Genomic DNA, 23,648 nt, shown 5'->3' on the forward strand with positions numbered 1-23,648 from the left:
GCCAAATGATTGGCTGTGAATTTCAAAGTGCTGATGCCTGACAACCTGATGCAGTAAGGAGAAAACCTTGAATCCACACACACATGCATGTGTATACGCACGTATACACCAGGGTACACATACCACACAACAGAACTTGAGTAATTCTGCATACAGTAACATGCACATAAGTGTTTGTGCCCACTAATGAATGCACACACACGTGCATATCCACATGAACATGCATATATAGTCTCTTGCATGTTTTGAGGGCCAGGCCAAATAGGTCTGGGGCATGAGAGACAGAGTGGAATCCATTCTTGGCTTTGTGGGCTGGCTGTGTGCCCCTGGTCTTGTATTTTTCTTTCTGCTGCAGTATTATGTCATAGGGTGAACATGCAGGAACCTCTGAGGCCAGAGCTAAGTGGGAACAGGCAATCAGAGAGGACCATCTCCAGGGTCAAGGCATTTCAATGGGTTCATGGTGGGATGCTCTGGGACCTGGGCAAGGGTTAGGCTGTCAGGCTGAATTCCCAGGCTCAGAGCCTGCTACATGCAACTCCAGCGTTGGCCACCTGGCACCTCCTTGTGAAGATGGGCTCATCCTACAGTATCCCCGAAAGTCACCATCACCCAAAGTATTTCTTCTCACCACGGGCTCAGAGAAGAGTAATAAATGGCAGAGACCTTATGACCAATAAGCATGAGTAGAATCAGTTGTTTATATTCCTGTTCCACCTGAGAGTCCGCTGTGGTCTCATGTCACCAGGTGTAATTCCAAGGGCCCAGTGTCCCAGCTTGGTTTACTGCCTAATCCACAGGGGGGCAGGGAACCCCAAAAGGGAGAAAGAAATGAGTTTAGAACAGCAGCAAGCAACTATGCTTATTTTTCTCAAAAACTGAATTCTAAGCAACTGCTGGGATAAGAGAAGTCTGGTGATTCTGTTGCTAAACTTCCTTCCCAGAGGGAGAGAAACCAATGGTCTCCCCCTCCTCCTAAGGTCCCAACGACAAAGTATGATTTCCTCACTCTGAGGAACCAATGAGGTTATTGATCATAGGTGAAAGGTATGGGTCGTCCACACAAAAGGCCCTGTTGGAAAGTGTGACTCAGCACAGATGCTGGCTTTCCCAGAGACGTCAGTGGACCTCCCCCCTGCCAATCTTCCCTGGCCTGTAGAGTTTAGCCCCTCCCTGAGGCCATGTGCAGTTAAGGCAGAATCACATACAGCAGGCAGTGTGGAGTCAACGAGCCCAGCTGAGATGGTCTTTTGCAAGCAGAGATGGACAGATTTCCAAAGATGCAAGTTGTTTGGCTGGGAGGATAGTCAAGGACAGGTAAGTTCAACACAGTGTTCTTGGTGTCTGTGCTTTATATTTTATACGTGTGGTTTTCCGTCAGAGAATCTCTGATCTTGTGATATTTCACTTTATCAGCCACTGATCCTCAATGAACGTCACTGTTGGATCAATAAAATCTCTTTTAACACACAGGATACTCCACAAAATGTATGCTCTTCTGGCCACTTCCTTGTTCATGGCCAACTATGGTGAGGAAAGGAGCCAGATAAGGAGGCAGAAGGTCACGGGCTCTTCTGAGCCTTCCCTGGGCTTTCTTACAGCAATGGGCAGGGCAGGCTGGCCTCCTGCTGTTCAGGCCTCTTGCTTCTCCGTCCTCCAGGTTCCAGGCAACCTCTATGATAATCCTTTGAAGACATTTCTGAGTCACTTAGGGACCTCTTCCTTCATCATTTTTTTTTCTTTTTGGTGTTTTAAGACACGGTTTCTCTGTGTAGCTTTGGCTGTCCTGGAACTTGGTCTGTAGAACAGGTTGGTCTTAAACTCTCAGAGATCTGCCTGGCTCTGCCTCCCAAGCACTGAGATTAAAGGTGTGAGCCACCAAATGCCTGGCATTCGTCTCTACACTTGATGTGACATTTTCCCGAAACTTTGTCATGCCGTGTTGCTTTACTCAGAAAAAGTCCAGAAGGAAAGGAACATCTTGACTATGGTTTGCCCGGGGCTGGGGAAGAGCTGATGCAGATTTTCAATGGGGGAATCCAGTGACTCACTAGCTGTGAGGACCTACAACAATATTCCTGGACTATTGTGTATATGAGGGAAGGCCATGATGTTATCAGAGGTGGGCATCTGAGACAAAGGAGGAATCATAGCATCTGGAGGCTGAGGAATGGACAGAGATAGTGGGTGGTCGCTAAGCCTGAGTCTGAGCCCTGATGGCATTCCAAGAGGGCCATTTTTATCTTTCTCTGTGAGGGGCATGGGTCAGGGAGGAGGGGAGACTACACAGTGAGAGCAGAAATGTGGACAGGAGGAAGGAAGGGCCTCTCGAGTGATGTAATAGCAGTGAGGATAACAGGAGTGTGTGGACCGCGCTGCTTCTGGTGCTTCAGGCCATTTATGTCCTCTCAAGGCCCTGAAACTGCTAACACCTGGTTTGTAGAAAGAAGACGGAGGAACTTAGGGACCCCAGCACACATGCCCCCAAAGGAAGCAGAAGTGAGGTCCCTATCATATGTCTACTTGTTACAGCAGGACCAACCTGACCCAGCCTTCCTTGGCTTGCTTACCTAAGCCATATTCCTATAGCCAGGAATACAAGCCTTCTATGTCCAACTCCTCCTCCATTGCCCCTTGTTCAACTGGGAGAACCTCTTCATGCCCTTCATCCAGGAGACATGACCAGTCCTGAACCTGAACCAGAGGTAGACCGGGCCTCTTCTGCTCTGCATGAGCAGGTTTGGGATGTATCTAGGATATTCCCAATGAGTGGCGTATGGTAGAATCCCCACAATCGTGTGCCTGTAATAACATCTAGGAGGTAGAATGCACAGTAGGATGTGGGGTTGGTTGAAGGAATGGGTAGGGCTAGTGGACAAACACTGACAAGGAATGGACTTCCTGGTGCTCTCAAGTGCTCAATGGACTTGGGGAATTTTATTGCTGGCATCATCGACTTTTATTAACTCATGGAGGGCACTCGTGGGGTACGTACCGTGCACAGATTCAGGGCTGGCGTGGGAGCGTAGAGATGACCCAGGTCAGCACGGGAGACAGACATCTATTTTCATCTCTGTGGAACCTGGGCCAAGTGCATTCTTTCCCTCCAGTAGTAGAACCTGAGGTCTTCTGAGGTCTCAGGTACAGACAGGAAGGAAATTGTACCAACCTTGTGCAGCAAGGCCAAGCGCACAGTAGGCCTCGTGGGCTCACAGATCTGAAAAGTCATGCCGCGTGAGTAGCCTGAAGAAAAAGATGAAGCAGTAAAAGCAAGTGCAGAAAGTTTCTTACATTTGTCTTATTTGCAATTTTGTTTAAGACAGCCACAAATAACTGAGTACTTTGATAGCCCAGGCTGGCACTTACACAGCCCTCAAAGGGCCTTGTCTGGGGAAGAGACTTGTTTCCAGTAGCACAGGCCCCGGCTGCTACAGCATCTGTGGACGAGGTGATACACCAATTCCTTAGCTGTCTCTGCTTGCTCTATCAGGATCTTCGGAGCCTCCCAAACTGTTCCTCTTGAGCCCTCAGAAGGTCTTCCCTCCTGTTTGCCCCGGGCTCTTCCCGGAAGAGGTCGTCTTCGAATTCCCACATCCTCAGTTTCCCTTTGCTGCAGCACTCCCACACTGCACCCCCCAACCCATGCTTCCGTAGGAACAGGAACTACCCTGGAGGAGGGTCTGCGGGGGCCTGCCCATGACAGCCCCTCCTGCTTTTTAAAGTGTAATTCGGGTTATTTTTTCCTTAAATGCGTGACTTTGCCTCTCCCACACCGAAGCTCAGCTGCCACTGTGCAGCCACCTACTCACGCTGCCGCAGGGTGGCGGAGAGCCCAGAGCTCACCTCAGGGTTCTCTGGAGAAGCTCGTCTGGGCTGAAGTGGTCATGCCCTTTGCTACTTATAACTGGGTCGAGGTGTAGATCTAGCTGGGGGGCCTTGCCTCAGGCCAAGGCTAATTAGTCTTAAAGACATATACAGGTGGTGGTGGTGTGTGAACAGGTCTTCATCCTCAAAACAGGTGGGAAAAGAGTCTGAGAGGACTTCCATATGCAGATGAGAGCTGTCTGCTCCCTCCAGAATCACAGCCGGGAGTCAGTGGTCTTCCTGGGGCCTGGGTCGAGGTAGGACTGGAGCTTGGTAGGGCAGGTGTGGGAGTTTTACAGCCCAGATTGCAGGTAGCCAGTAGGACAGCTTCGACTGTTCTTTTTTTTTCCCTCCCCCTCCCCCTCCCCTTCCTTATAGGTGTTCCCCTCCCCATCCTCCCCATCCTCCCCCCATTGCCGCCCTCCCCTCAACAATCACATTCACTGGGGGTTCAGTCTTAGCAGGACCCAGGGCTTCCCCTTCCACTGGTGCTCTTTTTTTTTTTTTTTGGTTCTTTTTTTTTCGGAGCTGGGGACCGAACCCAGGGCCTTGCGCTTCTCCTAGGCAAGCGCTCTGCCACTGAGCCAAATCTCCAACCCCTCCACTGGTGCTCTTACTAGGATATTCATTACTTCCTATGAGGTCAGAGTCCAGGGTCAGTCCATGTATAGTCTTTTTTTTTTTTCTTTTTTCGGGGCTGGGGATCGAACCCAGGACCTTGCCCTTCCTAGGCAAGCGCTCTACCACTGAGCCAAATCCCCAACCCCCCATATATAGTCTTTAGGTAGTGCCTTAGTCCCTGGAAGCTCTGGTTGCTTGGCATTGTTGTTCATAAGGGGTCTCGAGCCCCTTCGAGCTCTTCCAGTTCTCTCTGATTCCTTCAACGGGGGTCCTATTCTCAGTTCAGTGGTTTGCTGTTGGCATTTGCCTCTGTATTTGCTTCGACTGTTCTTAAAGATAGACGTTTAGCTGTCTGCTCACCACTTGTTCAAGGTCCCTCGAGCCTCTAAATGTACCCTTCTCTCAAATTACATACCTATCCTCTTCCAATGAGAGTCTTGCCTACCCCCAAAACCCCTTCCAGGAAGCTTGACACCCTGTGGCACCCTCCTGATTGAGCTCATTCAAGTCACCAGCAGCTGTCAGCCAGCTTGAGCATAAGCGCAGTCTAGACAGACCCTCGAGGTCTGGACAGTAGTGTTGACAGTCAGCCTCTGAGATTAGAGCCACCTCCTTCTACTTGTTTCTTGTATTGAAAACTAGGACAAATTTGGAACATATTATACCACAAATACACCTATTCAGTCCTATTTACACACTCATCAAAATTACAGCAAAAATTTAAAACTAAAAACAAATGGAGAAGAAAAGGTTTTAAATTACTTCCCTCATTTCAGTCCACCTTTCCTTTCTTTTTTTTACTCCTACATAAACTTACAGGAATATCCTGAGCTCTTCTGTAATGCTTCCCTCTGATCCTTTGAGATACCAATTACCTTAACCTGGTGGGTCATCCCTGTCTTAGTTACCCCTTTATTGCTGTGAAGATACAGCATAGCCAAGGCAACTTAAAGAAGAGTTACTGGGGCCTAACAGTCTCAGAGGCAACCATAGCCAGCATGGTGGGGAGCATTGGAGCAGTAGCCAAGAGCTCACAGTGCATCTATGAATGTGAGCAGAGAGGGCCAATGGAATGGTGAGGGCTTTTGAAACCTCAAAGTCCATCCCCAGTGATGCATCTCCTCCAACAAGGCCACACCTCCTAATCCTTCCCAAACAGTCCACCAACTGGTGAAGAAGTATTTAAACATATGAGCCTACCACTGTGGTTTGGATAAGAATGGCCCTCCCAGGCTCATCTATTTGAATGCTCAGTTACCAGGGAGTGGAACTCTTTAATAGAATTCAAAAGCCCATACAGGCCCAGGTTCTTGCTCTGCCTGCAGATCAAGGTGCGGCTCTCAGCTATGTCTCCAGTACCATGCCTGTCATGCCTGCAGTCATACTCCCTGCCAAAATACTGGGCTAATCCTCTAAAGCTCTAAGCCAATCCCCAATTAAATGCTTTCTTTTAGAAGTGTTGCCTCATAGTGTCTCTTCAGAGCAACAGAACAGTGATGAAGCATGTTTGGGGGTGATACAAAATTGCACGTGTTCCCATGTGCAGTATGGTGTATTCTTTTGCACATTTAAAAGTTTTACATAAACACACTGTATTTATTTTTTGTGAATATGCTTTTTGTTCTCATGTTTCTGAGATTCACGTATGACTGTGTGAAACCTGACTCACTTTTCCTGACACTCTACTCCATCGTATAGGCAGGGCCGTTTATGATCCCTCCACTGAAGTGTTTATCTCTCTTTTCGCCATTATAGTCAGTGGTGTAGGAAAAGTTCTGCTGCTGCAGTTTGCATATAGCTTGAGTGCATCCTCTGAAGGTTCATGTTAGAAACTCTGTTCCCAAAATAGCAGCACTAAAATGGTGGTGAAACTTTTTAAGAGGCAGGTTTATTGCAGGATAAAGAGGTCAGTGGGATTTGCCCTTGGATAGGATTAATGCTGTTCTTGCAGAATGCATTAGTTCCCACAAGAGTGAGCTATCATTAAAGAGCAAAGTGGTTCCTCTCCGCTCTCTGCTTCCTGTTTCATTGCATGACCATTCTTGCACTCCCACTATTTTAAGGCCCTCTGCAAGGAGCCTCCTAAGAGACAAGAAGCTGGCACCATGCCCTTGAACTTCCGTGACAAGGCTAAATATACCCCTCCCTTTCCCTGTAAACTGCTTAGTTGGGGTTTTAAATTGTATGTGTATATGTATGTGCCTACATAAACCTCATGCATGCAAGTGCCGTGGAGGCCAGAAGAGGGCGTCAGATTTCTTGGAATTGAGTTATAGGCACTTGTGAGCTAAATAATGTGGGTGTTGGGAACTGAACATAGCTCCTTACAAGAGCTGTAAACACACTTACTTATTGAGTCATTTCTGGAGGCCTGGTATTTTGTCATAGCAGCTGAAAATAGACTAGTACACTTGCCTTACAGCTGCTCTGTCAGAAACCCTGGTAAAACAGACTAGGACTTGGCATTTGTACCAGAAGTGGGACAACGTTTAGGATTGAGCTCCCAATCCGTGGGATCTGATAGTTTGTCTCTAAGTAGATAGTGTTAGAGTTGAGCTGAATCAGAGGACACTGCTGATGTCTGCTGCACAAGTTTTTGCTTCCTTGGGGGTGTGGACAAAACCCTCCATACACCTGGGGCTCACAGACATTGCGTATTGTGAGAGAAACCAAGTTGGATTTTCTTCTGCATCTCAGAATGGGAAACACAACCTAACATGCTCGTGGAGGCTAACACTAGCTGCATAGAAAAGCATGACAAATACATCACAAGAAAGAAAAGTGCACCCGTACAACTCATACACACAAAAATTCTTTTCTTTTTATATGTGTATTTGTGTGATGTATGTGTGCATATGTATGTGTGTGTTCATGTGTGGGTACAGATATGTGCATGCACATGTAGAAGTCTGAAGTTGATGCTGGGAATCTTTAATCACTCTACCTTCTTCTTTGAGGTAGGGTCTTGCAAGCCAGTTTGCTTTAGAGATTTCTTACAAGGTGGAGTTGTAGCTTGTCATGCCCACCTGGCCTTTACATGGATCCTGAGATCTGAGCTCTGGCTCTCTTGCTTTTTTTGGCAAGAGCTTTTACCGCTAGGGTTATCTTCCTAACCCCAATGCAGAAATTCTTAACAGAATACAGGCTGACCCTTGAAAGTAATGCATTAATTCTTGGGTAACTAATGTCAAATAATGGAAATTTATTAAGTTGCCTCAAAGGTATTCAAAATAATCTTAAAGAACTCGAAAAGAAGGTATAAAAGAAGTCGTAGTTAATCACTGTGATTTGGATGTGGTTAGTGTCTCTCATGGTTTTGTTTTCAAAGTATGGTCCTTGGCAGTGTGACTTTTAAGAGATGAGGCTAGTGTACAATCATCAGGAGCTGTGCTACACTTGGAAGGGATTAATGTTAGTCTTGCATAGTGATCTATCAAGACTTGCTTTTTGCTTTGCCATGGGACCTCTTCCTTTTGTATGCCCACTCACCGTGAAGCCATCTGCCACATTGTGATGCAGTCACAGAGTCCTTATCAGATGTTAGTACCATGCTCCCAGGTCTGCAAAACTGTGAGCAAATAAACCACTTTTCTGCATAAAATATCCAGCTTTGGTAGTTTGTCAGAGCAACAGGAAACAATGAGACTCCTGTTCATGGTCTTGCTACAGTCATGCTTTCTTCTGAGTTGAGGGTTAGGGTGTGTATCATTTAGCTCCAACAGGTATTGCAGGATTGCTGTGCACAGTGAAATTTTCTACATAGAGGCACAGGAAAGGTTATTTCCTAGCTTTCTCAGAAGCTGGTGTTCCTGGTTTCAGGAACTTTGCCATCTTGTAGGGTGCCGTGAGGTTCTTTTATTATAAGTGTTTTGAAGTCTTACTGAGCATTCAGTGTCTTCTATGCTCTTTTCCTAGCTTTCTAAAAATTGCTTCTCTTTCTATTTGATAAATAAGACTTCTGTATTAGTTGTAGAACTTGCTGTATTAGATATATCTTTTTGTTGCTATGATTAAAAAAGTCATAACAAAAACAAACAAACCCCAAACCCCCCCCAAACAAAACAAAACAACAAAAAACAGCTTAAGGAAGTTCATTTGGGCTTACGGTACCAGAGGAATATATGACATAAGAATCCATAATGACAGGAAGGCATGGTGTAGTAGCAAGAGTAGACAGCTGGCTGATCACATTGTATTGTGCATACAGGAGAAAGACAGGGAAGAAGGTGAGGAGGAGAGGGAGGGAGGAGAGGGAGAGAGAGAGAGACCATTAAAGACTGCCTTCAGAGACATGCTTCCTCTAGAAAGGCTCTGCCTTCTAAAGGTTCCACAGTCTTCCACGTGTTTAAATACATAAGCCCATGAGGGCATTTACCATTCAAACCACCACAGGTTGATTTGTATGTCCTAGATACCACTTGTCTTAAGTGTAGCTCCTGTTACTCTAATAGAATACTTGGGGTGAGGTGCTTCATAAACAACAGATCAGTCAGTTCTGGAGACAAGAAAATTCCAGATCAAGGTACCAGCTACTGGAGGGCCTTCAATCCATGATAGAAAGAAGTAAGGCAAGTCAGCAAATGGCCAATTTGCTGTTATCAGGAACTCACTCCTGTAATGAGTAACCCACACCATAATAACTAACACTGTAATAACCTGTGTCCTGTAATAATTAACTCACATTCTGTAATAACCCCACACCTCATGTCACCTGTGCCATAACTAGCCCATCGGAAATAACTAACCCATGCTGTGATAATCCACGTTAACGATAGCTTACTCACCCCTGTAATGAATTCTTATGGCTAGGATTAGCCTTCATGCCCTTATCTCCTGTTAACACCCGATTCTCAAACATGTCTCCACTGGGATACCCAGATTAGCCCAGGGTTTGCAGATGCCTTCTCTCAAGTACAACTTTGTTCTTTTTTTTTTTTTTTTTTTTTTTTTTTTTTTTTTTGGTTCTTTTTTTTCCGGAGCTGGGGACCGAACCCAGGGCCTTGCGCTTCCTAGGTAAGCGCTCTACCACTGAGCTAAATCCCCAGCCCCTACAACTTTGTTCTTATTTGGCGAAACATGTGTCACATTTGTTAACCTCTTTTAAAGACTGTGTTCCCTGTTTTATTCTTAGGAAATCCTCTTGATTCTTGATCCCAAAGTTTTCTTTCTTGTGAAATCGGTTTTCCTGTTGTTTGCTTTTTGCTGTTGTTTTTGTTTGTGTGCCTATGCCTCTAATTCATGTAGGGCTTTATTTTTGTTTGCAGTGTGAGCACACCTCCCATTTTATCCTTTACTATCATATGCCTTTGTGTGGTCTGCAGGTATAAATGTGTGTGTCCTTTGTGACCTTATCACCTTTATTAAGAAATACTATTTCAGCCAGACTGTGGCGGTGCATGCCTTTTATCCCAGCACTCAAGAGGCAGCAGACAGATCTCTGACTCTGAGGCCAGGATAGCCAGGGCAGAGAAGCCCAGTCTTGAAAAACCAAAATAAATAAACAAATATGAAAACCATCTCTAAGCCGTTTGTAGTACCGTTTCCCAGGTCTGCACCATCTCCTCCCCTTTACTGTTTGCTAATGAAACCCAGGTTTTGTCATTTCCAAGTGTCCTTAGTGCTCCTGGCACCATCCCTACGTCAACAAGATGAGACGGTCTTTACTTCATGGTCCTCTGCCTAAATGACCTCGAACTGAGTTGGCCGTAAACTACTGTGGGCAGAATGCCTTCTGCACAACTGAAATTCTTCACCTTTCCACAGATCTGTTTGCAGTTATGTAGGACACTGTTTACATTCTATGTTGTCTTGGTGCTAGTTTAAAGACTGTGTATTGATTTTATAAGCATCCTTATTGAAATTTCTTAATAATCATTTCCCTATCACATAAGTAATGGTAGTTGTTTCTTGCCTTCCAAACCCTCAGTGTATTTCTGGTCTTACCAGACTTGCTAGAATCTGTACCCACCTGAGTGGAGAGGGGAAGGGATGCAGGCCCAAGGTCTCTGAAGTTAGCGATCATGATAGATTTGCTATGATTCTCAGTAGACACTTTAAAAAAAAATTAAGGAAGTTTCTTCTGACTTGACCTTGCTGAGTTTTGTCATGATTGTTACTAATTAGAAATAGGAATTGAGTCTGAGTTCTATTAGTGTTTTGTTTTGCTTGTCCTATTTTTGTTTTGTTGAGACAGGGTTTCAATGTGTAGCCTTGGCTGTCCTGGAACTCACTCTGTAGACCAGGCTGCCCTCACAGAGAGACCTGCTTGCTTACATCACCACTGTCCAGACCAGTGGTGTTTGTTTGTGCATTTTATGTTCCTGTGGTTTATGTGCATATGGACCTGCGTACACGCATGTGGAGACAAAGATCAATCCTGGATGTCATCCTCAGGTAGGCTGCCCACTTCCTTTGAGATAGGGTCTCACATTGGCCTGAAGCAGCTCATCAATCAGGCTAGATTGATTAGCTAGCAAACTGCTGTGACCCTGCTACCTGTCCCCAGTGGGACTGCAAATGTGCATCACTATTCCTGGGGCTTTCTTATGGATTGTGAGGATCAAACTCTGGGCCTCACGCTTGTAGGGCAAGCGTTTTACTGGCTTAGCCATCCCTCCACTCATTTAATGAATTTGGATGTTATTTTTGTAGTTATAATAATAATGAAAAGGTACAATTTAGAGTCCAGTGATGACATTCATAAGAAAATTGTCTAAAGCCTGATTTTTTAAGGATATTTTAAATCTTTGCAAAATATTTATTTTTAATTTTACTTATCTTAATTTTATGTGTATGAATGTTTTGCCTGTAAATATGTCTGTGTACCACATACGTGCTATGCTCACAAAGGCCAGAAGAGAATGTTAGATCCTCTAAAATTGGAACAACAGATAGTTATAAATTTTCATGTCGGTGAAACCTGGGTCTTCTGGAAGAGCAGTCAATGCTCTTAACCACTAAGCCATCTCTCCAGCCCCCAAATTCCACTCCAGTATTTTATGGTCACCCCCTTTCCTTCCAGATCCATGCTTACCCCCTTCCCACCCAACTTCATGTTTTTGTTTTTCCCCCTACTTTCTTTTAAAACCCTACTGAGTCTAATTCATATTGCCTAGCTTTTCTTGGGAGTACATCCTGCTTTGGAGTCTGGACCCAAGGTCACACCATTAAAGTAAGTTGACTCTCTCTCCTAGCAGTTATCCAGTACCAACAGCACCTCAACACTCGGCTGCTGGGGGTATTTTGGGCCCACCTTTTGTCCTCCATATTTGGGAGGGGTGCAGCAAACTTTATTGGTGGTATTCAAAGAGAAAGGAGGGCTCCCTAGGTCCCTCCTGTTATTATGGGAGTCTGGGGTGGAATTGTGAGGGAGATGCTCAGTGTTGGGGGCTGAGTTGGGATGGGGACTCCTCAGCAACTGAGGGCCTCTCTCTTGCTCTCAGTATCCTTGCTGGGCTGGGGTGGGTGGTCCACGGTTTCTTACTCCTTAGAGGCCATGGAGGCCATGAGGTCCACCACCCTGTTACTGTAGCCATATTCATTGTCATACCAGCAAAGTTGTCATTAAGAGCAATGCCAGCCCCAGCATCAAAAGTGGAAGAGTGGGAGTTGCTGTTGAAGTTGCAGGAGACAACCTGGTCCTCAGTGTAGCCCAGGATGCCCTTTAGTGGGCTCTCGGATGCCTGCTTCACCACCTTCTTGATGTCATCATACTTGGCAGGTTTCTCCAGGCAGCATGTCAGATCCACAACGGATACATTGGGGGTAGGGACATGGAAGGCCATGCCAGTGAGCTTCCTGTTCCGCTCTGGATGACCTTGCCCACAGCCTTGGCAGCACCAGTGGATGCAGGGGTGATGTTCTGTGCTGCCCCACGGCCGTCACGCCTCAGCTTTCCAGAGGGGCCATCCACAGTCTTCTGAGAGGCAGTGATGGCTTGGACTGTGGTCATGAGCCCTTCCACGATGCCAAAGTTGTCATGGATGACCTTGGCCAGGGGGGCTAAGCAGTTGGTGGTGCAGGATGCATTGCTGACAACCTTGAGGGAGTTGTCATATTTCTCGTGGTTCACACCCATTACAAACATGGGGGCATCGGTTGAAGGGGCAGAGATGATGAACCTTTTGGCCCCACCCTTCAAGTGAGCCCCAGCCTTCTCCATGGTGGTGAAGACGCCAGTAGAGTCCACGACATACTCAGCACCAGTGTCACCCCATTTGATGTTAGCGGGATCTCGCTCCTGGAAGATGGTGATGGGCTTCCCGTTGATGACAAGCTTCCCATTCTCAGCCTTGACTGTGCTGTTGAACTTGCTGTGGGTAGAGTCAGACTGGAACATGTGGACCATGTATTTGAGGTCAATGAAGTGGTCGTTGATGGCAACAATGTCCACTTTACCAGATCCAGAGGAGAAGGCAGCCCTGGTAATCAAGCACCCAATATGGCCAAGTCTGTTCACACCGACCTTCACCATCTTGTCTGTGGGAGGAGGTTGGCACTACACGAGAAGATGTGGCTGTCTCTGGAACAGGGAGGAGCAGAGAGCCAGTCCTCCACATTTGTAATACATCTGGCTTGGGCTAACAAAGGTTGCCCAACCCCTATTTCATGAAGATCCCAGACCTTTGGGGAGGGGGTAGGGACTGATGTTCCATTAGGGTTGAGCACCCTGCAGTCTTAGTCTCTGCATGCTGACCAGTTGTGGGTCTGTGTTACCTGCCACCTACCACAGGCGGTTGCTCTGCTAAGCGTTGAGAGACGTACTGATCTGTGGGTACAGTCTAAGTTATCAGTGGTTGTTTTAACACTAAGTCCACTTAACAGAATAATCGTAGTAAATTCTCCCTTCAGAACCAAGACCTGTCTGTCCAGCCACAGTTCTTGGCCTCGTTAATTGTGCCGAGGACGGTTTCCTCTTGTGGAGCAGGCCTTATGTAGTCAGAACTTGGTTGGTTACTCCTGTGACGGTCATACCACTGTTGCACCACAGGACAAACAAGTCATTATTGTGATTTCCAGGGTTCATAGCGAGGTGAGAGTGATAATTACTTTTCTTCTTTGGTAACATGCATAGCACCTTCTAGCACTATGGAAGCTAGCCAGTAGGGATGAAGCCCTCAGGTCACTACACACTTGATTTTCCCATGTTTATGACTCATATATGTGGTATCATCAGTAATGGGATCTTACTATCAAGTTCTGAGGGATAAACAAAGCAGTGGCAATAGCCTGCTCTGTTGGGGGAGGGCTGTGCAGCTCCACATGCTAAGCCTTTGTTTTTTAAGTTATTTTGGCTGACAGGAAAGAAGCAAGAATTATCTTGGGGGAAGGAAATGGACCAAAAGGAGAGGGGAGGGGAGCAAAGGAAAGCAATGGGGATGGATGTGAAGGAAGCACACTTTGACATTTATAGAAATGTCAAAATGAAAGCCATTTAATATGCTAAGAAGGTAATTAGAAATAACCTGCATTATGAAAGCAAGGTTTAAAGATTAAATACTGAATTTTCTCTAAATTTTGTTTTTATCTGTTTGGATTCACCTTTAGCTCAGTTTTGCAGCAAATCTCATGACAAACGGACCTAATAATTCTGGTTTCCTTCTTCACACCAACCCAGTTGCCACCACCTCTCCTTACCACAAACTGTTGACAGCAGCTGGCTCCCAGGAGTGAAGGTAATGAAGAGCTCCTGACCAGGTTCTGCAGGATTTTGAGGCTAGCCTGGTCTACCCATGAACCAAGGCTGCATATACATAGTGAGGCCTTGTCTCAAAAATGAAAAGAGCTTTTGATCAGAGAACCTGAGTTCAATCCTCAGTACCCATATCAGGTGGCTCCCAATCTTCTGAAGTCCAGCTCCAAGGGGTCCAACACTGTCTGGTCTCCACAGGCACCTGCACTCACGTGCACAGACCCACGTGGCTACAAATAATTTTAAAAGTAATAAAAATAAAATGTCTTTAAAAGCAACCAAACTCTGATTATCTACCCCAGTCTTTCAAGGGCTGGGGTTACAGGCACACAGCACACAGCCAGCTTTATTATTACTCTATGTGTCACTGCTCACAAGACAAAAACGCAGAGTGTGTCCGTGGTGGATGCGAAAGGACAACAGAGATACGTGTTCACGTTTCATTTTCACCGAAAGAGTCAGGAGCAAAACAAAGCTGTGGGCACTTTTCCACCTACTTTTTCCTCCTACCAGAATTTATTCTCCTTTTATACCTAAAAGTGAACTTCCTTCCCTGCCATTATTTCTGAAAGCCTTGAGTTAGGTAAACCGATGAATAAAGAAGTAGAAATGAAGGAGATGCAACACTGCACAGCATCAGAGGAGGAGGGGAAGTCAACCTGATTAGGAAAGGAAAGGAAGTCTGCTGGGCCTACAAGGAGGGGATGCCCATGCTCTACCACTGCTAAAACACAGAAAAACTTGAAGTCAGCTGAAGAGAAGAATCTTTTAGGAAGGCTGGCCCTGAAGCTCCTGACAAATAAGAACAAGTGGGTTTAGACACTGAGCATGTCAGAATAGCTATGCTTGACTGAGGCACCCAAGCCTTCTCCAATTTCCCAGTTTCCCCACTGCCCCTGGAGGCCCTGGCCATGAGGGCCTGGCTTTAGGTCTGGCTGTTCACCTACCATGAGCAAGGTCTCAAGTTTGACCCCTAGTATTTGCCAAAAGAAAACAGACAAAAGTTAATGTGAGGGGGCTATACGGCTTGTTTTTATTGAAGTATCTAAGGAATTTAAATGTCTAAACAACAGAAAACTCATATTATTTATTTCCTGTAGAAAATACAATAGATGATAAAACTATAATTTTTATGACACCAAATACATTGTGGATTTTTCTTTCCCTCTTTAAATTCACAAGCTATAGCATATATACACATAGACTTAACATAACTTACCCTCTTAAAATATAGTATTTAATCTTTGATCATTTTGTACATCTATATCATACATTTTGACCATTTTTACCCCATCCTCCTCTTCTACCCCTCCTCTGGAACGCTTCTTCCTCCTCCTTTCACTTCTTTTCCCCTAGTGACAGAGTTTAATTAGGCCCACTTAGATGTGAATGTGGATATTGACTAGGTAACAGGCAACGTATTAGTGGCTATATGTCTGAAGGAAAATGACTCCTTCTCCAGCAGCCATTAACTAACAATAGCTCTTCAGCTAGGGTTGGTACCCCAAGTACCCTTTCCCTATTTATGTTAAAATGTCGAGGACCTAAATTTTGTGCAGGTCTTAGGTAGGTAACCAGAATTTCACAACACCTGTCCTCATTCTCCAGCCCTTGCATTCTTTCTGTTTCTTCTAAAATGTTTTGATTTTTGGTGTGTATGTTTGTTGGGAGGGTGGGTGTGGGGGGAGATAACAGGAACAAAGACACAGAGAGAGATAGAAATAGAGAGACAGATGGTTCATTTGGGATGGAAGATTCAACAGTCAATTATTCTCCACACACTGACGAACTACAGTCTTTGCATTAACCTCTGTCAGCCTTTCTGACCAAGGTTAAGAGCAGCCCTGATCTGTGGGTGGCAAACACAGACATTCCAATGACAGTGTGACAACATATCCATTGTGAAAAACACTAGTAAGCTTTCTCTTAGAGCCTAGGACCTCTCTGACCATGAGCTTGACCAGGTTCACAGCATGATATAGATGAGGTTTCAAATTCAACCATAAAATGATTAGTTACCACCAGGACGTTCATGTCATTATTGTATTAGGGGCATATCTTGCCTGGCAGATCAGTTTTGTGTCAGCAGAGTCCATGGTAATATAGACACAATTCTACTGGCTCAAGGACAGGCCTCTTTAAAATTACATGACTGAAATATGTTTAAACTACGAAAAAGACCCTAACCAGATCACTAGTTTAACCTGCATACATGACTACATCTCTCCTGTTTCTTTCCAACTAGCTTGGAAGAGCTAACCCCTGAAACCAGGCTCAGGGCCGCACACCTGCAAGCCCAACACTTGGGAGACTGGGGAGGATCAAAACTTGGGAGATCTTGTCCCAGCAACAATGAAACCCTATATACTACCTGCCAATTTTTGTTTTGGTATCAAAGCACAGTATTCAAGCTGACAGAGAAGAGGTGGTATTAAGATACTTCACACTTTTCCAACCACAGATTTGAGTGAAGATGGATTCCTTATTTTTCAGACATAAATTACAATAGATCAAATGTAGATTCCAACTATCTTCAATTGAGTCATTTAAGACATTTGTAAAAACATAAAAAAATACTATTTTCCTCATTAAATATTTGTTTTGAAAAATATAATTACGTTGTTATATTAATATGCAGCAGTTTTTATTGGGGTGGGGAGGAGTTGAGGCATGGTCATCCTATGTAGTCTAAGCAGTCTGGACGCTCGTGGTTCTGCCCTCTTGAGTATGGCATCATGCAAGTGTGCTCCACCTTGTCGACTAACAGAGCATTTTTTAAATGAGTAATGTTTAAAATGACCTAGTTTTCATTTCAAATGCTACTAACTCTGATCTTAGGAGTTCTTAGGAGTGCGAGGTCTTTGATGTAGTCCTGTAGCAGCCGCAGCTCCTCCTACAGGGCCCCTGGGCTCTCCGAGATAAACGCAATGATAAAGCCCAGAGCTTTTCTTCCATCCATTTAAGCACAGCAGTCACAGCTCACTCAGAGAGGATTGAGAAAGTGATTATCAATGGGGAAATCTTAAAGGGAGTCTTTTATCAATCTGGTTTTAATTTAAATCTAAGTAAAATTAAGTTATCCACTCATTCCCTAGGCTTCCCATCCTTTTTCTTTCCACCACAGAATAATCTTGCATGTAAGCAGTTCGATACTCAAATCCATACTGCAAACAGTTACTGATCAGCTTCAAATATCTGTCCCCACCTAAGCCCTCGAGTGGCGAGTCTGGTTTGTGGCCGTGAACACTGCACAAATGGCAGCCGTGATGAGCAGATGCATCCCTTCATAGAGCAGCTTTGGGGAAAACACACTCCATATGAATAAGTGGTAGCGCAGAGACGTCACCAGAACAATGTACGTGGCAACTGGAACAGAGCAAATCAGTGCATAGCAGAAGCAAGCGCGGCTCAGTGCTGAACCACTATGAACAAAATAGAAAACACATGTCAGAGCATGTCCCAAGAACGCTTCATCCACACCGCCACTTTAAAAGTGAATGACAAGGGACACTTGCTTCTGGACTAGTGGGCATCACAATCGCTCTTCTGCGGACTTGTTGGGTCACCTGACATGATGATAATGTCCTACATGTGTACAAGGAAAGGCAAAACTCAGCTGACAGAATGGCACAGTGGGGAGAAAGGCATTGCTGCTAAGCCTGACAAAGTTCAATTCCTAGGACCCATATGATAGAAGAACACTGACTCTTAACAAGTTGTCTTCTAACTTATATGTGTGTCAAATAACACACACACACACATACACACACACACACACACACACACACACACACACACACACACACACACACATACACCAAATAAATAAATGTAATAAAAAGTTAAGACTAGAAATTATTCCTTTAGGAAGGAGAGGTGAAACTCAGTAAGTTCATAAAATACAGAAAGCAACAAGAACACAGTAACTGTAACGAGAAAGGCAGTACCTGCTGCTCAAGCTCTTATAAATGGCCCCAAACACCTGTGAACCACAGGAGCTCCATTTCCTGTGGAAGTTACCTGGCATCCTACAGGGGTCATCTGAATATATGCACAGTGAAAGTTGCCTGTAACCAGGGGAGATCCATGCTCCTGAGAGAGTAAGCAGGAATGCTGCCTACACATCCCTGAACGGCCACAGATAAGCTACAGCTCAACATAGGGGTGTAGGAGGCAGCAAAATTGGAGTCTGAGGCAGGGTCTGGGAAGCCTGACCTTTGAGTATTTGTATGATGCATACAAGCCCTTTCAGAATGATCAGGCTATGGATAGGACATACAAGCTAGGACTATGGAACTTACAAATCTAGGATTATTGCAGACTTGTGAGAATAAAATGTATTTTATGTAATGCTTGCATTGATGGTTTAAAAGCAAAAGGAAAGGTTCGTATGGTAGGAATGATGGCTTGAACATAGCACATGAGTGGCAAGACATGCCTTGCTAGGGTTTGTGCAGAGACAGAGTGACAAGTGTGTGCACATGGCTGTTTGTGCACTGTGTGCACCTGGGTGAGCACGTTCTGTAAGGCATGTTCAGCCCTGTTGATCAGGCAACCCCACTACTTTGGGACACCCCAAAACATCTCATATTTCTATGCTCATTAGCCAATGTTGGGCACCAACAACTACTCAGTGGCCAAAAGAAAAGACGGTTCTGAGCACCGAGCGCCCCATTTTTTCACTGGTGTCACTGGTGGACTGCTTTAGCTAACCCCTCTTCCATAACACCACCCCAGGCTTCACTGGCTTCCCATCTTGAACTTGTTTAGCTCTCCAACCATTAGATCACACTTGATGCCCTCTGTAGATGGCCCCAATTCTTCCTTTGTTTTAGTCCTCATGCTTGAACTGCTAGTCCCTACTTGGTACCTGGCCCAAGTGGAAGGGTTATCTTGTCACAGCCCAAGACTGCCACTGCCTCATGAACAATACACCAGTGTACCGAAGAGTAAGGACTCAGTACAAGCCTTTAGATAAGAGCTTTGGCTCCCCTCTCTAGTGAGCACAAATTGAGTGTCTGTGCTGAGCCAATGGTCTACTGAATGGAACTTCTTTCTGATCTGACAGCACATGGGACTGGGTTTCCACATGGCACTGACTTGGGGGACAGTCTTTAGCACTATTCATGTAGAATATTGTACATATTGCTCCTATAATATCAGCATAGCATTTCTGCACTGTTGCGAGCAGGAAACTCACATCAACCACAACTTCCAGTCTGTTCCCAACAGCCTCATGTAATGTACACTATATCGGTAAACCACATTTTGGTTGTATACTTTAAGAGGGGCTGTCTCTAGAGTCTTAAAGTACAGGTGTGCACATCTACAGGTAAAGTTCAAGAATTCCTGTTCTCAAGTTTAGGTCTGACTAAAGAACACTTCCTCCTCTGAATAGCAAAGTGTCAGGTTGTGGGAAGTTATCTGTTTCTTTCTACAATCCAAATGTGGTTTACAAAGGAGGATGCTTTCTTTCTGGCTGAGGCTACTACAGTTTCTTGTCTAGCTTGGGAGATTTCTGTAGTTAATGCTTGAGCATCTTTACCTGAGGGAAATGCAGAACCAGTGGATTAGCATCTCATTCTAGTCTTGGGCTTGCTGAGTTCCACCCTATCTGGGGCCCTCCATGGAGATACAACAGGAGGTGAGCTATTGAGTCTAGAGCTGAGAAGAGACTTGGGCCATGGACATGAACGACCAAGAACGAATCCGTAAAAGAAGCTACAAGGCCAGAGGAAAAGCAGAACCACAAAAACTCTAGCAGGAACAAGGGTTTGCATGCAGCCTGCAAGTCTCTGTGGTGAGCAGAAGCCGGGAGACATCCCAGGAGGGGTTATCCCTGACGGTCACCACAGCAAGAGCCACTCTTCTCATCACAAACAGGCAGAGGGGACGGGAACCAGGAAGCTCCAACTTCACTGTGCGCCTGGGATACGGGATTTGAAAAGTCTGGAACCTCTAGTCAGAGGAAGGTTCTGTGCTGATAGAGCTGTGTCCACTCAGTGTATGAGAGGCAGGTCCAGTGTCACAGAGGGAGGGCAGCCTTCTATGGTTCAGGCTCATTAAGAGTCAATGGCACAGCTGAGACCATGAATATATGGCTGGTAGCAGTGGTAGTGAACTTCTAGATAACATGGGGCCTTCTTTCAGAGAACAACAACACAGAAATCAACAACTAGAAGCAAAAGTGAGATAGTGGGATGTTATAGAGAAAACAGATAGAGACAGATTAGAATGTGCTGACCACGCCCGGAGAGCTACACATACCCTGACAGTGGGAACCTTGAGCAAGCTAGACCCTGGGAAGTTCCTCCATACTACTGGAAGGCACAAGAGCCTACACAGAGAAGGCAGAGAGTGGCATTCACCTGTAGCTGAAATTGTATCCCATCTTGTACTTCTATTCAGCGGTCATTTCTGTCAGCAGGCAGCACTCTTAGCTGCTCACTCACTCAGAACCTGGGCAGTTAGCAGCTCCTCCTAACACATTCTTCCTGCACCATCAAAAGGGACTCTGGAAGGCCAGAGCCCATGTCTTTTGTCTCCTTGCCCTCAGAATAGAAGAATGTGAAGTGGCTCAGAGCTGAGCTAAGAGTTCTCAATCCCCATTCCCATTTCCTGACTGAGATCAGAAGAGTGTCTCTTGCTGTGGGATATCTCCAGGTTTCCCCCGCTGACCCCAGTCACCTCAAGACTTCTTGCCTTTGCCAGTTGGTGGCTGGCTCTGTTTTTCTCTGGTTTTGCCACATGGCTTTCTTTATTGGTCTTTTCTTGTTGTGTTGTTGGAACTGAAAAACTTAAACCTGGCCAACAGAGTCCCTCAGACCTGACTCAGGCCTTTGATCTACAATCAGTAAAAAGATTCTCCAGCTTTTGGAATTCAGATGCCTTGTACATAAAATAATGTTATTACTCTTAAAAACACACAAACTGTAATCACATTTGTTCTAGAAGACAAAGTGAGCGCCTTACTTGTTTCCTTCTGAGCTCAGGAAGTACACAAGGTGGCTGGCCCAAAGCACAGGCCCTACATATGTTCCAAACACTGTGAGGAATGTGGCCGGGACTTCCATGTAGGTCTCTAAGCCCACACAGCCTGCTGAAATGTCGATGGTAGCAATGTTGTTGGAATTGCCCTGGAACATGGAAGGAAACAAGGTTGCTCTTTCTGTATGCCGGCATGGGTACATAATCAGAGGCGCAAGGAGCATCGAGCGTCAGCCACTGAGCTGGCTCTGGATGGGCTGTGCTTTTCTACGCCCTCCTACTCCAGACCAGGACGTGGTAGAAAAACGCCTATACAGAAGGAGTCTTTTAAAGAATTTTGCACACTGAATGCAGCAATTTCACACCTTCCCCCAGACACATCAGCTGCTCAAGACAAGTTCACAGACCTTTCCTTGAAGCCTCCACTTGAGGATGATGCACGTGGTCCTAGGAGGCGCACATCGCGAGCACATCTCCTGGATGCTGTCAGATTGCAAACCAACTTCTCTACTGCAGACAAGAGGTTAGCTGTAGCCTAGCATGCTGAAATGCACACGGTACATGAGGGCCCAAAACACGCAGTATACGACCTGGTGGCACCCTACATTCTATTAGTTATACCATGTGCCCAGGCTATTTATGGGTCTAGAACCTATTATGGGAGAGCTTTGCTGGTCTAAGGGAAGACCAGGGTAGAAAGAGTCAGGAGAGTCAGACCAGCAGAGCAAACTGAGCTCAAGGCTGCTCTCCATCTGGTCACAGCACTTAAGAAGTTGCAGATTCTTATAATTTAATTCAACTACTCTTGGCTTTTGGGGTCAAAAGGATAAACATACAACCTTGAGTTGCTTCATAGGTGAAGCTGGAAGACATACGGAACCAAGAACAAAAGAGGAGCACAGGTAAGAGGCTGACCTAGCAGGACAAGACAGGTAAAGAGGAGAGGTGTGTATTTTCACAGAATTGTGAGGAATCTGTGGTGATATGTTATACACCTCTGTGAGATTGCTAGAAGAACTAGATCCTTCTAGTTCCCACTACCTATGCAGGCATCTTTCTACACACCAAAACTAAGGCAGGTTTGGCTCCTTAAATACTAGGAAAAAGTCCTGTGATCCTCCAGGCCTTAGGGGACTGATACCTTTAGAGATACCCAGCAGTTCCCAGCATGGACAGCCTCAATTCCAGGGGCAAAGGTACACGGAGGTATAATTACTACATTCCTAAAACAACCAGCACCACCACCACAACAACAACAACCCTGATGTGTTCTCTTTACCATTTGTAATAAATCCGTTCTCTCTAATTCTTCTTCCTGCACAGCACCACCTATTGTCTTATGGATGTCTAATGTATCACAGTGAGCGTGTCTTTGTTTTTTGACATAGGATTTCACCATGTAGCTCTGGCTGGCCTGGAACTCACTCTGTAGACCAGGCTGGCCTCCAACTTATAGAGATCCACCTGTCTCTGCCTCCCCAGTGCTAGGAGTAAAGGCATGCGCCATTAAACCAGCCTTTAAAAATGACAAACTGTAATTTATCTAATAAAATACACGTAAGAGTTAAGAATACTTTTTCATGCATTTTAAGTTCTTTCACTGAACACATATAACCTTCCACCTTACAACATTTTCCCAAAGAAGAACTAAAAGACAGTTTACATAAAAGGTCACTAGCTGACCTAGTCAGGGTTTTACTGCTGTGAGCAGACACCATGACCAAGGCATCTCTTATAAGAATATTTCATTGGAGCTGGCTTACAGGTTCAGAGGTTCAGCTCACGATGATCAAGGCTGGAGCATGGCAGTGTCCAGGCAGGCCTGGTGCAGGAGGAGCTGAGAGTCCTACATCTTCATCTGCAGGCTGCTAGGACGAGGGTCTTAAAGCCCAAGCCCACAGAGGTACATCTAGTCCAACAAGGTGCCACTCCCTGGGCCGAGCACATACAAACCATCACACTAGCCTTCTACCCACGATAATAATGAAAACCTACCTGGAAATAGAAGAATGCTTGACCGAACCAATAATGCATTACAGTGACCTCGGCTGCATCATGTCTCAGGGGCTTCCAGATGAACTTAGTCATTACAGTCTGAATCAAGAGGCTAAAGGCTAACACTGGAAGGTTGTGTGGTCTCAAGAGCAGAGCTGCCAGAAGAACTAGCCCACTATGTATCTCCCACAAGCCTACAATCTTGGTTTTGAAGTCTGCTGCAATGACTTGTGCTTTAAGTAAATCTTTGGTGCCGGTGAACAGAATGCCAAGGACAAAGACATAAACAAAACGAGCTTCAGTAATTCCCCTTAAAAAAAAAAAAAAAAGCAAAACATTACATCCATTTGTACCATCTAGAAAAGTTCAAGTAAATACTTCCTCATTTAAAACATGTATCTAACTAGAGAATGCCTAACTATGACAGTATAGCTAACCAAGGTGACGCATGTCTGCTCTACACTCGGGCCCTTGAGGAGCAGCCAGTAAA

At 45.3% G+C, this 23,648-nt stretch overlaps 1 protein-coding gene and 1 pseudogene across 7 annotated transcripts in view; both read right to left on the reverse strand.

Moving 5' to 3' along the window:
* Positions 1-9,403: 9,403 nt before the first annotated feature.
* On the reverse strand, positions 9,404-15,051 carry LOC134481809 (glyceraldehyde-3-phosphate dehydrogenase-like; annotated as a pseudogene).
* A 129-nt stretch (positions 15,052-15,180) lies between these two features.
* Pigg (phosphatidylinositol glycan anchor biosynthesis, class G) overlaps positions 15,181-23,648 on the reverse strand; it is a 28,284-nt gene continuing 19,816 nt past the window's right edge. For 3 of the 7 annotated variants that reach the window (NM_001427662.1, XM_006250515.5, XM_039092608.2), the window contains 3 exons: positions 23,159-23,468; positions 21,149-21,312; positions 15,181-17,598 (listed from right to left, as the gene is read on the reverse strand). In NM_001427662.1, the coding sequence (NP_001414591.1) occupies positions 17,382-17,598; positions 21,149-21,312; positions 23,159-23,468 (691 nt within the window). In that variant the 3' untranslated portion in view covers positions 15,181-17,381. Of the gene's footprint in view, positions 17,599-21,148; positions 21,313-21,569; positions 21,674-23,158; positions 23,469-23,648 lie in introns of those variants that run through there. The other 4 variants (XM_006250514.5, XM_006250516.5, XM_006250517.5 and 1 more) reach the window with 4 other exon arrangements.

The sequence above is a fragment of the Rattus norvegicus genome, chromosome 14, assembly GCF_036323735.1.
Source record: "Rattus norvegicus strain BN/NHsdMcwi chromosome 14, GRCr8, whole genome shotgun sequence".
In the NCBI taxonomy this organism is placed as follows: Eukaryota; Metazoa; Chordata; class Mammalia; order Rodentia; family Muridae; genus Rattus; species Rattus norvegicus.